The 13,320-nt window shown below is 36.6% G+C and overlaps 1 protein-coding gene across 1 annotated transcript; it reads left to right on the top strand.

The window, feature by feature from the left end:
- The first annotated feature begins 2,446 nt into the window (after positions 1–2,446).
- Positions 2,447–9,571, top strand: LOC135688676 (uncharacterized). Its single transcript, XM_089109967.1, has one exon. The coding sequence runs from the start codon at positions 2,447–2,449 to the stop codon at positions 4,076–4,078; it is 1,632 nt and encodes a 543-aa protein (XP_088966093.1). The 3' UTR covers positions 4,079–9,571.
- Positions 9,572–13,320: the final 3,749 nt, after the last annotated feature.

Here is a 13,320-nt window from a genome sequence, read left to right as displayed (position 1 = left end):
AGGATTTTTCCGTTGATATTGCGTATGACTGTTTTAAAGATCTGACTTTCTTTATTGATTTAAAATAAGTTTCATAATTATTTTACAATTCCGCTATGTATTTAAGCTGCATATATGCGGAACCACCCCTCTAACAAACATTGACCCAAAATGGAATTTCATCAAAAACAATTACAAGAATGCCTTATTTCCATCTTAATGCGAAGCAAGCCATCTTTAACTCAAAACAATTTAGTTTTCCACCTCCTAGAGAAATTTCACATTATGCCATTGGAAACGCCATTTCGACAAAAAAATCATATCTGTAGTTAATTCTTTAATTTTAGTTTTGACCTTCTGCTGTTTAGTGATAATTCTAAATGATCAGGACTTCTACTCATTGATTCCTTTCGAATTCGTTGTATTTGTGAAGTTTATGAAATGAACCATTAAACAAATTTAACTGTAACACCGGAACCTTTCACATTTATAATGCATGCCAGGGGCACATCCGTACCTGTTTCTTTGGTTCTGTGAACCAGTCGAGTTGTATTTAAAATACCCCATTTTCCCAAGTTTTTGCATGTTCATTATGAAGTCTGTATGAAAATTATTAGTTACAATACCATCAAATGTTACAGTGCCATTGAAATTATTAGGCAGTCTATTTCTCTTACGCTCATTTTTATAAGAACAATTTTAATAGAACAGTAGCCTCAAAATTTGTCAAAAGTTAAGAACAAATTAAGAACACCCAATTAATTAAAGAACAAATTTAGAACAATCCAGCCTCAGATTGCCGAAAAAAATAAGAACAGTCAGCCTTAATTTAAATTTACTGGTTCTTTTACAAAAGAGTATAGTTATATGATGGTTACATACAGTTTGAACTTTCATTTACCTAAAATTTATCCGTTGATATAGCTTGCAATATGGCTCAATGTAACATTGAAAAGAAATTAAAGGAGCTGGCATCCTTCCTTGACGAATGCAAAACATCCCTTTCCGAAATTGAGAAGGGGGATACCAACCAAGAAAGATACATTCGAATTTGCAGAGCAAAGCTGCAAAGTGCCTGTAGCCGCCTTGAGGCTCTAACGAAAAATCTCGAAGAGTTTTTTTGCGAATTAGAAATAAGAAAAGACATGGATGATTCTGACTTTTTATTGGAAGTAAAAGACATTAATTAGTTGTATATATATGCATTTTACGTTTAGATTTTTTACAAATATGCATGTTCACTTTGTTTTATCTTTTCATGTCTCTGTTCTTCGGACTTGGAGATATCTACAAATCTACTAATATTAATTAATCATTTAACCTGTATCAGTTAACGATATATATTCCTCAATGATCTTATTGCCATAAAAGATAGGACAGGAAAGCAGGAAAGATGCTTATTTTACCATATCAAACATCCTCCTTGCGTGATACAAGGACGCCGCAACGACCAAGGGGCAAGAGGGTAGGCTTCAGTAGCACAGTGTATGTGCAGTGCCGTAGGAAGGACAGAACTATATAGGATTACCACTGTTTTGCAACAGTACTAAGAAAACAATTTCTTCATTGGAAAGAAAGGATTTTTATAATCTTTAGGGGCATGAGCATGTTCTTTTAATGAGATGAGATGTTCAAAGTAGTTTAACCTTTTACACCTTTAAAAAACTATCGAATTTTTTAAAGTGTCCATTGCATTGTGGGACTTGTTGGGCCTCATTTTGGAATTTTTCGCAAATTGGATTTGCACTGGCTCTATTTTATGTACATCCATAATGGCGACCTAGAACAGATCGTTTCTGTTGGGGTTACACTTGAAACGAAACAACAAGTTACAGGATACAAGAGACGTTTACTTCCATTTCGAAATTTTGGGGTTAAGTTAAAGTATGCAACTTTCTAATATTCTGGCTTCTTTAAAGCAGGGAAGTGTGTGGTTTTTTACCTGCTTTTTGTCTGTTTTCAATAAGGCCACAACCTTTCCATTGTTTACATTTTACATTATTTATTTACTGAGGTACAATCAACAATAAACTTGCGGAAATTTTTTGTGAAAATCACTTGCACCCTATGTGCATTTGTTCTGTTTTCCTGCTTTTCGTGCTAATGTCTATTCTTCTTGTAATTTTCGATTACAGGAAGTAAATCTACGTTTGGCAACTAAAGGGCTAAGTGACAATTACAGTAAGCTATGGAAACCAGCTCAGAAACCAAATAGAACCGTGGTTTGAGTGTGGCAAATAAAGTTAATTTCTTTTCATTGGCCTTCCTCACAGTCGTTTACCATCTGCAAAAAGGTCATATATAGGCCCTGGCTGAAAGGTCTGTGCAATATTCCTTTCCAATTTTAAATTTTTTCAAATCCAAATTAAATTACATGTTTTTTTATATTAAATGTCAGCCATATTGATTTTACTACTAAACTCTCACACCGTTTTACAGGTAATTTTGTAATCCCCAGCCTTGAGATATGCCACGTCGCCGTCGGCTAAACTTTAATCGGCAAAGAGCAAGAGAAAGGCAAAGACAATATTATCAGAACCGTCATAACAACAATGGACCACCAAATGCAGGTGAACAACAATTTGCTGTTGCAGTAAATGAATTAGCTGCATTGGATCAACAGGGCAATAATGAAGCTGAAATTGACCAACAGCCCCCCCAACAGTTTGATAATATTCAACCTAACCAACCTGCTGAGCAGTTGAATGCCAATCAGCACCCACAGCCATTTTTCAAACTACCACAGCCACATTACATTGGCATCATGGAAAATGCATGTCATCATTGTCATGGCAAATTTTTCAATGGTGAGCAGAACGCAAATAATGTTTTCGCCAAATGTTGCTTTCAAGGTAAAGTCACTCTACCACCAGTTACACTACCTTCAGCAAATATTATTGACTTATTCAGTGCAGAAACACCACAATCAAGGCATTTTCTTGAAAACATTCGTCATTACAATGCTGCTTTGGCAATGGCTTCCTGGAATGCCACAGTCAATGAACTTCCTGGTAGAGGACCCCGTGTTGTCACTATTCATGGGCAAACCTACCACTTGACAAGTGCAGCAGATGCACCTGAAGGCCAACATCCACAATATTCACAGTTATATATACTGGATACAAATCAAGCATTGCAGGAAAGGATTCATGATCCAAGAAATGCAAACCTACAACCTGACATCTTGCGGTTGCTACAAGATGAACTTATGACTGTTAATCCATTTGCCAGACAGTTCCAAAACATGGGACAAGTTCTTGAAAGAGAACGCAACAATGCAGTGGCAAACAATCAGCCATTACCACCAGTGAGAATGATCATAGCACAGCACCCATTTCAAGATCGACGTTATGATAATCCTATAGCCACAGAAATAGCTGCAGTTTATGTTGGAGATGAAGGGGCACCTCCTGATCCTGCCAACAGAGACATAGTTATATACCATACTGCCAAACACAATACAACAAAAATAAAGGCAACATCTCCAAATGCAGACCCAATGACATATTCACTGTTGTTTTTACAAAGAGAATTGGGGTGGATTATTGAACTTGGACGCAATCAGCAGCTACCAGCAGCACATCGTCCTTATCAAAGGGAGCGTATCTCTTTAAACAAGTTTTATGCTTACAGGATTGCATGTCGAGATGGCTTTTCAACCATTCACCGTGCAAAGTTGCTTTTTCAACAATATTTGGTTGATGCCTACACAAAAATTGAAGGGAATGAACTGACATACATCAGAACCCATCAAGCACAACCGAGGGTAGAATCATATCAAGGTCTTGTAGACCACGTACACAGACGATCAGAAGCTGAAGATGCAAATGTTGGCCGTATTGTCATTCTACCCTCAATCTTTCAAGAAAGTCAAAGAAACATGCATCAAAATTATCAAGATGCAATGACCATTCTCACAAAATTTGGTAAACCTGACATCTTCCTAACAATGACTGCAAATCCAAACTGGCCTGAGGTGAGAGAAAATCTCCTTCCACACCAGACAGCCAATGAAAGGCCAGATATAATCAGTCGTGTCTTCCACCTAAAACTCAAGGAACTTTTGTGTGACCTTCTTGAAAGAAATGCTTTAGAATAAGGTTGCATATGTTTACACAATTGAGTTGCAGAAAAGAGGTTTGCCGCATGCACACATGGTTCTGGTTTTCTCAGATGGTGATAAACCACGTGTGGCAGAAGACGCTGACAGGTTAGTATCAGCCGAGATCCCAGATCCACGACAATTTCCAAATTTGCATGAAATGGTCAAGAAACACATGATCCATGGACCATGTGGTGACCTTGATCCACACTGTGTTTGCATGCAAAATGGTGAGTGTAAGAAGAACTTTCCAAAACAACTCTCACAGGTAACTCAGGTGAATGGATACCCAGAGTACTGACGACGAGGACAACATCATGCGCAGCTACGTCGTCACTTGGTTAATGACTCTTGGGTGGTTCCTTACAATTCTCACCTTCTCATGAAATTCAACTTCCATATGAATGTAGAAATTTGCAGCACTGTGAAAAGTGTCAAATACAACTTCAAATACATTCACAAAGGCAACGATTGTGCACATGTTAAAATAAAAGAAAACACTTTACACCATGATGAGATTCTCCAGTATCTTAATGCAAGATATGTTGGCCCACACCAGGCAATGTTCAGGATCATGCAGTACAAAATGCACGACAGAAGTCATGTCATCATACGACTTGCAGTGCATCTTCCTGTACAATAGAACATCTATTTCCAGGAAGGAAATGAGGAAAGAGTTCTTAATGAGCGCCTTCAAAACCATCTTGTATCTCAAGGTACCATTCTTTCCTTCATCTTTGACCACTCTCTTCCTATAGCCTCTAAAATATGGACCACGGTTCAAAGCAACATGCCCAAGAACATTTACAGTTTTACTATCAAATATCTTAGCAACTCTCTTGCCACGCGAAAAAACCTATCTAAATGGAACATTACTCAGTCGTCCGATTGCTCTTTTTGCCATATGCCAGAAACGTTACTTCACATTGTTGCAGGCTGCAAAACATACCTCGAAGAAGGCCGTTACACATGGCGCCATAACTCTGCATTGAACTTCCTAGCACAATCTTTAAAAGCTATACCTAATTGCTCTCTTTGCGCAGAACTTTCAGGTTATCTCTCACCCTCTATCATAACAGGAGACTCTTTCCGTCCTGATCTACTTCTAGTCACTTCTGACCATCGACTAATTCATACTCGAGCTTACAGTAGGATACGAAACTAACTTGGATGTTAATGCTAACCGCAAAAGAGAGAAATACTCGAATCTCATTCACAGCCTAAGCTCAGCCTATTCTTCTATCATGTTTGTTAATCTTTCTATCAGTTCCCTAGGTATCTTTGGTCTCTCTTGCTCCTCTTTCATCGACATGTGCAACGCTCTAGATATCAGCGAGAATCATCTCCGCTTCATGATCTCCAAACTTTCCAACTTAACTATCCCTACTACCTATTACATTTTCTGCCCCAGAAATAAATCTTGGAATAATCCTGATCTTCTTCAATTCTAACTATCTCTGCTACTGACGACTTCTAAAACAAACAATGACGAACACACTTATTCCTTTTTTTGTTAATTTCTCTTGTTTGTGCTTGTAATAGTCTTTTTCTTTGTAAACCCAGGCTAGCCAATTGCAAATTACCTTTGTAATAGTGAAATTTGTTATTGTAGTTTTAATTGAATTGAAAATGAAAAGTTTCCATTATTATTATTATCATTATTTTTCTCAGTTTTTTCTTTTATCTTATGATTGTTATAGTTTTTTTCTTGTAAAACCAGGCTAGCCAATTGCAAATTACCTTGTAATAGTGAGATTTGTAATTGTAGTTTAAGTTGAATTGAAAATGAAATGTTTCCATTATTATCATTGTATGGTTAGGTATCTTTTGGTTTTCCCAATAAATATGTTGATTGTTACTGGTAGGTCTGTATGTATATCTGGCTGTAAATTTATAGGCTTTTAAGTATGTAAATGTTTACATGAATAAGATAGCATCAGATAGCATTAGCGAAAAATAGCTTTGTATTTCTTTGGGATCCTTGTAAAGGAACCTGAAGAAATCCTTTTGTAAGAGAATCTGAAGTCTTTTTGTAAGGGAACCCGAAAAAAGTCTTGTCTACAACAATACTTTTTGTGGCTTAAGAGGGGGCTGTCAATTGTTTTGTTTTTCATTCAGTACAGTTTGCAATAAACGATTTACCGATTACTAGCCCCATTATGAAATACTAGCCAAAATTTCTAGCCAAAATTTCTATAAACGATAACTGGCCAAAATTTCACTCGCCCCAAGCCCCTGGACAATACAAAAATTTACCAATTTTCAACCCTCCGATTTTACACCAAAACAAAGCTACTTTTACCTAAATTCTTTGGCAAAGTAATATTTAAAGGACAAGTGACACGCTTTTGGCACCAAATTTTTTTTTAATTTTTACTTATAGTAAAATGCTGTATGAGAGTGTTGTTGAGATATTTTTCCTTTCTGATTTCATTTTCCTACTTAAAAACCCTTTTCAAATTATGGCAGGAAATGAATCACGTGACACCGTGACGTAGATTGTGATAATTTGTTATTGCTGCTACTGGTATACAGTGCAATATTAACGTTTACAACAGGCTTCTAAACGAATTCAGTTCGTCTGGACCTGTCGAGTCGTGTTTCGTAAACTCTCTATCAATGACAGGAAAATTCCGAGTTATCACAATGTACGTCATAGGGTCACGTGATACAAAACAAAATTGCGCCCCCTGCACCCCATAATTAGAATCTTTTGTTCTAAACCAGGAAAAACTTACTTCTAAATGATGATCTATAAGCTAATGAAAAGATAGGGTGAAGTGTGTCACTTGTCCTTTAATCACCAAAGTATGTAAAAAATACTTACTTACAACAATTTATTTTGTTTTTGGGTCTTCCACGTTATACTTGACGAAGAGGTACAAACATCCTAAATTTGTGGTGTTCCCTTTGATCAGGAATATTCTTTTGCCACGTAGGCCCAGAACGTCCAGAAAATGTTTGAATTAATCCTCTTCAGTTTGCCTCTCAGTCAATATACCTCTATTAGAAATAGGAATCGGATTGTCTGAAATACAGAATGCCAAAGACATCCCCTTTTTGATCAGCTGACGTGAGTAAATGTGTCATTAAAGGCGTGTTCTCCTCATGATGCGAATAAGTTGGAAATAAGTTAGATTTAGCAGCTAGGGCATTTAGAGCCTATAGCGCATTTAAAATGAAAAGAGCCCATTATTAAAAATAACCAAGAATTAGAAGCTAATTTAAAGAGCAGTTATGCAAGGGTTCTGAAATATTACAGTATCTCTGATCCAAAGGGAATCAATTTAAAGAATTGCAGGAATGATGTTTCAACGTGGCCTATGTTTCATATCTTTGCATATATTATAAATAAGAAAGCCTTTGATACAGAGTATGTCGACCAGTACAAGATCAAGAAGGCATATTCGCATCTTATCAATGGATTTGTACATGAAAGTTTTTCATTTAACTTTAGCGGAGATAAAATTATTCTCAAGGCAAAAGTCAAACCTTCCAGAAAGTGAGGGAAGATCCAAGGGAGACATGGGTTCTTTGCACAAAAGCTGGCAATGTACTTGCTGCTCACTGTACATGTACAGCTGGGTTTCGAGAGTGTTGTAACCACATTGCAGCCGTTATGTACAAAGTGGAGTTTGCAAAAACAAACATGTTGATTGATCCAGCCTGTACACCTGAAGCTTGTGTTTGTTAATCGTTTTTAAAGACAATCAGCTGACAGAGCTCGAAAAGGTCACCAGATCACAAGGTGGTTCGAAAATTTGGCGACAAAGATCTGGATGTATCACTGCAACTAAAATTCGTGACTTTTTTACAAAAGTAAATGCGATTTCTATATCGAAGGCAAAAGCACCCAAAATCATGCCATTACTTGCAAAGTTGTTGAAGGACAATGACATTGGGATGTTGCCAGCCATAAAATGGGGACAAAAGTACGAGCAAGATGCCAAAAAAGCCTTTTTCTGTGCTGTTGTATCGAAGAATAAACATGGGAAGCTACTGGATTTTGGCCTAATAACCAATTGCTCATTTCCTTTAATTCGGGCTACTCCAGATAATTTATTTTTGTGCCAATGCTGCGAGGGTCCTGTGCCAGTAGAGTACAAATGCCTGTTTAAGTTGCGGGAGAAGATTGTAGAAGAAGGAGCAGACGGATTGTACTTTTTATACATTGATGAATACAAAAAATTGCACCTAAAAGAGGAACATAAATATTATTCACAAGTTACGACACTAATGGCTTTAACTGGAGGGAAAAGGTGCTATTTTGTAGTGTGGAGTCCGAGAAGGGAACCACTTATCGAACAAGTCAAATTTGAAGAAAAACACTGGTCAGACCTGGAAAGAAATGCTTTTCTTTTTTTCAACGGGTATGTGGTTCCAGTGCTTCTGGACAGAAAGCAGATTTATTACTGCCCCGAAAGGGAGAGGAGAAACCACGCTTGGAGAAAGAAGAGACACTGGGCGAATCGGAAAACAGTATCAAGTGCACTGAGTGTTCTCTTTGGTACCATTTGGTTTGTGTTGGAATTACAAGAGACAGGGAGCGATATTGGATTTGTGAGAGGTGCCTGTTATCATCAGTTTTGCCGTATGAAAACGTATCCATTATAGACGACCGTGACAAATCACAATTAACTATACCATGACTCGATTTATATAATATGCCACTTTGTTCCTGCCCTGATTTGAAAATGTTTGCATATCCTTGTAAACTTTTTTTTGCAATATTTGTTAAGTATCCTTCATGGTCCTGGGATGCCTTGCCCTCTGCATACTTCTGGACCATCAGAACCCACAGTCAGAGAGCTCATTGATGATAACAATTCCCTTATTTCAAAACTGCACACAAAGCTCTAGGAGATAAAATCTACTGTACTTTGGCAAGGAATAAACGAACCTTTATCAGTCTACACAGAGGATATAATAAGAAAATGCCAACATCTTTCTCTTTCGGACATGGAGATGATGAGCTTATTTATCTATGTTCTAAAAAACGAAATTAAAAGTCATGTCATTTTGAACCAGCCTAAAACGTTTGTAGAGGCTGATAATTTAGCCACGCTCCAATCAGCAGTCTCCTCCACTTCCGTATCTGAAAACCTTTTTCCTAGTGTGAGTAACACCCTGCAGGAGTAACAAATAAAAGAACTTGAATGCCTCTCAAATACAGCAAGAAAAACCTGTCAATGCTATTGACACTGCGTTTCGATCCAGTTGACCTCTTTAATATGGTCTTCATGTACTCTCTACCCTATATTGCACAAAGCAACAGATTTTTGCTGTAAACCTTGAATTGGGGCCAGAAGAAATGTCTTTACCTCTGATCTTGGACAACTGTAGGTAGAACTTGACGCGGAGCTGAGTTTTCTTGATACAGGTTTGACAAGTTAAAATAAGATTTATAAGGACATGGTAGATAAAGTGAGTTCCTCAAAAGAATAACTGTTTGCTCTTGCTTGGGACGTTTCAAGCAGCTAATCGAAATGAGCAAGAACTTGCAGAAAATGCCAAATACTGCTCTTGGATCATTGGCTGAATCTGTAACAGGGCACAATAATATCCTTCTAAAGCTGGCAACACTCTGTGATGAACTTCAACAATCTTTCATTGAAGCAGAGATGCAGGTACTCATCTATTCATTTGTAAGGTTTCCCCATGAAAGAGGGACATGAAGCCTGTGCAGTTCCTGTAAGACTGTTGCTCTTTCCTTCTATATGATACCAGAAAGTTTGGGATTTAAGAGATGAAAGATGCTCTTATTGCAAGAGATCTGATTCTTGTCGGCTTTGTCACTGATAGAGAGTGGAATTCTATGCAAACTCGAGGAAGTTATCACCATGTGTCAGTTAAATAATCAATGACGGATGCCAAAAAGAAAGCAAATAAGGTTCACATTAATGAAATAAAGCAGTTCTTAATATTATCTTACTCTACACAAAAGCCTGTGAAGGAGCACCAACCATGTCTTTTACAAGACATGGCCTTTTTTTAAATAAATTTTGCATGAATTGAAAGTGCATTGATAGAGCAATTTTCATTTTCAGAACAGCCAAATTTTTCCCTTCAAATATGATCCATACCCTTGTCTCCTGACAAAAGAATGAGTGAGTTCTGTCACTGCATCCAGTAGTTGTATATAAACTCATTAATGAGTATCCAGAGCAAGCAATTGATTTTATAGAGCATCGATCATTTCAAGAGATGTGAATCCAGACAAGAGGATATGTACATGAAAGAGAAGAACATGGTCATCTTTTGATGTGCTTAACAAAATGTTTTAGGTAACATCTCTTTAAAAAAATAATTACAAAGGCTTTTTCATAGAAGCACTACAGGACCCAAAACAGGCCTGACAGGAGAAAGGCAACAAAATGTGCACGAATGTGAACTTATCTGGTCTTATGATGTTCTTGAATTCATGGAGAGCAAAAGTTATAGAAATGAAGCTGATATCGTTGATATCATTAGGAACTGTCATAGAACTGTTGATGGTTGAGGATCAAGTGAAGATGACAGATCCCATCATATCAAGGCAATGTTTTGTTGGTTGTTGAGAAACTGGATCCCATCCCTCAATGAACAATCAATTGCTTCTAGATGTAGCCAGGAATTTTAGTAGAAACAAAAGTAGATGGACTTACCAGGGAAATTGTTGTAGGTTTAATTTCAAATCTTAGCTGTCTGGTTCATTTATATCAAGACTGCATGAGAACTATTGGATAACAAGGGATCCTCCAGTTTGTTTCCAAAAATATTTGGTGAGCTTCACAAAAGTTCTGATAACACAGTTTATTACTGGACTGCAAAAAAGAACATATTTTGTGATCTTCTGCTGCAATCATCCAACAAGACCTTGCAGAAAAAACAAGACAGACTTGGTATCATAAAGCAATCAACATGTGCAGATCCCGAGTAGCTTAAACACAACCTTAAGATCAAAATAAAACCATTCATAATGAATCTATTTCCTCATACAACAAAACTTCTTGATGATATTTTTCTATATATAATACACCAGAATCCAGAAAACCCTTTATCGAGACCGTCCAAAATTATGATTACCATTTTTTGATATTTCGATAATCATCTATTTCGACTACCATTATTTAATAATTACAACTCTTTGCAACTGATGTTACCTTTTCTAATGGCTATATTAAGCAACAAAATCTCGAGTCACCATTTAGAAATGCCTTTTTTTTGCAATCTGTTCTAAGAATTACTTTTCAAATACTTTATGTTATTAATTGTGTAAGAGGCATCTGACCAAAAGAAAGATCAAACTTCAACATGTTACATGATTTGTGATAGTATATCTTAGGGGTTTAATAACTGTGCCTCTGTGTCTTAAGGGTAAATCCAATAGCTGAGACTTTTTTTCAAAAAATTGAAGTCAGATGTCTTAATATCATATAACATGCGCTGGTAGCCCATATCCCCTTCCCCTTGATGTCAATGTTGGGTTTTATGATTGCGGAATAACTGGGGAAAAACAGTTCCCGATCTACCCAGGAGAGCAAAGACTTGTCGGTGTCTTTGAAATAATTGCATCACAGACATTCCCATTTGATCGCTGGTCAGATGAAAAATCTGTGAACGGGCAATTAAAAAGGATTAATTCTTGCTGCTTCGTACAACTTCAAGCAACTTGTAAGGTCGTTTACACGATCACATTCTGTGATCACATAAAATATTTAATGCAAATGGGACCAGAATATGATCATGTAAATCGGCCTTTAGGAAAACCTGCGAAATGCAGAAACAAGCTGGTCAAGAGTGTGTGGAAAATGCAAAATGCATCAGCTACTATTTCACGTAATACAATGTCGCAAATGGCCATTGTGAGGGAAGCTTTTTGAAACATTGTGCCCATCTGTATGGTGGTTTGTGGCTAAACTGTGCCAGGGACATTGTAACAACAGGCTAAATGCCTTCAGTTTTGCGGATGCTGTTAGGGAGCTATTGACAAAATTTCCAGTAAACATCATAATAATGATTCCACCAACTGTGGAAAAACATTCATGCTCGACCCCCTAAATGATATGTTCAGGGTATTTACTAAATCTGCCAGTACCAGCTATGCATGGCTTGGCACAGAGAATGCAGATGTCATTTTTCTAAATGACTTTCGCTACTCACAGGAAACATTGGCCTGGCTATATATGTTGCTTCTTCTCAAGAAATTTCTAAATGCAAACGCTGCTTTGCAGAACTGTTGATGCTCGGCTCGGATGCCTAGAAACTCTTCTTTGTTGATAACTTTCAATTGGTTATTCCTTAACTTAGTTAGTAGGTATTGATTACTTTCTAACTTTTTTATATTGAATACTTTCATACATGAAAATTTAAATGATAATACCATTACATAGATAGACTTTGATTAATATTTCGAGGTTCACTTATAGTAGTTTGTTCATTGGCACATTCCCATTGAGTATTGCAGGCCCCTGTTAAATTAAAAGGCATGTGTCACTTGTGTTTGGTGCCTGTTCTTAACGTAACAAAAAAATTTGGTTAACCATCTGTGAATCGTTGGTGAACCATTGGTGAAGCGTTGGTAGTTTCTCTTTTATTTGTGAGACACGCAACTTCCACCTTATTTTGGGTAAAACTTGATTATCTTGCAAAGCAGCCATTTATGAAGTTTGGTTTTGAACAGAGGCAGTTTAATTTCAGACAGAATAATAATTTCATACAATAAACTGTTACAGATCAAAAAATACAAAATCTACATATACACGTTATATACATTTAATGCCCTTAACAGTTGTCAATCCTCTATCATTGTTCAGAAATTTTATTCTGAACAAAAGCAGAGTAAAACCAAGTTCATCACTTTTTTCACAGGCGCCAACAAATTCTTACCTCACATAGGAAAAAACGTGAATTGTTCTCAGAAACATAATTATTAGCAGAAAACGAATATGAATAATGATTTGGAGTATATTGAAGAGCAGCACATTACAGAAAAATAAATGCAGTTTAATAAAATACTCTCATCTTTTATAAGAAACCATCTTAGACAGTGTGTACCCCCAGTTCCTTAAGGTTTACAAAATGTTAGAACATTTAGAAAGTTTTTAGAATATTTCTATTTTATTTTCAAAAACAAGAGCCTCAAAACTTTAAATTAGGTTTGCTAATCACTATGTATTTTTATTCTTTTTGTAAGTTTGTAGTGCAGGTAAGTTTAGTCAAAATTAGCAATAGAAAAATCACGAAATCTTGATTTTCGG

The sequence above is a fragment of the Rhopilema esculentum genome, chromosome 9, assembly GCF_057945365.1.
Source record: "Rhopilema esculentum isolate cy_ngs chromosome 9, ASM5794536v1, whole genome shotgun sequence".
NCBI classification, from domain to species: Eukaryota; Metazoa; Cnidaria; class Scyphozoa; order Rhizostomeae; family Rhizostomatidae; genus Rhopilema; species Rhopilema esculentum.
This window is presented reverse-complemented; position numbering and strand designations above follow the sequence as displayed.

What these genes read in the sequence shown, in the direction of transcription:
- LOC135688676 (XM_089109967.1), top strand. Translation starts at nt 2,447, where the DNA reads ATGCCACGTCGCCGTCGGCTAAACTTTAATCGGCAAAGAGCAAGAGAA.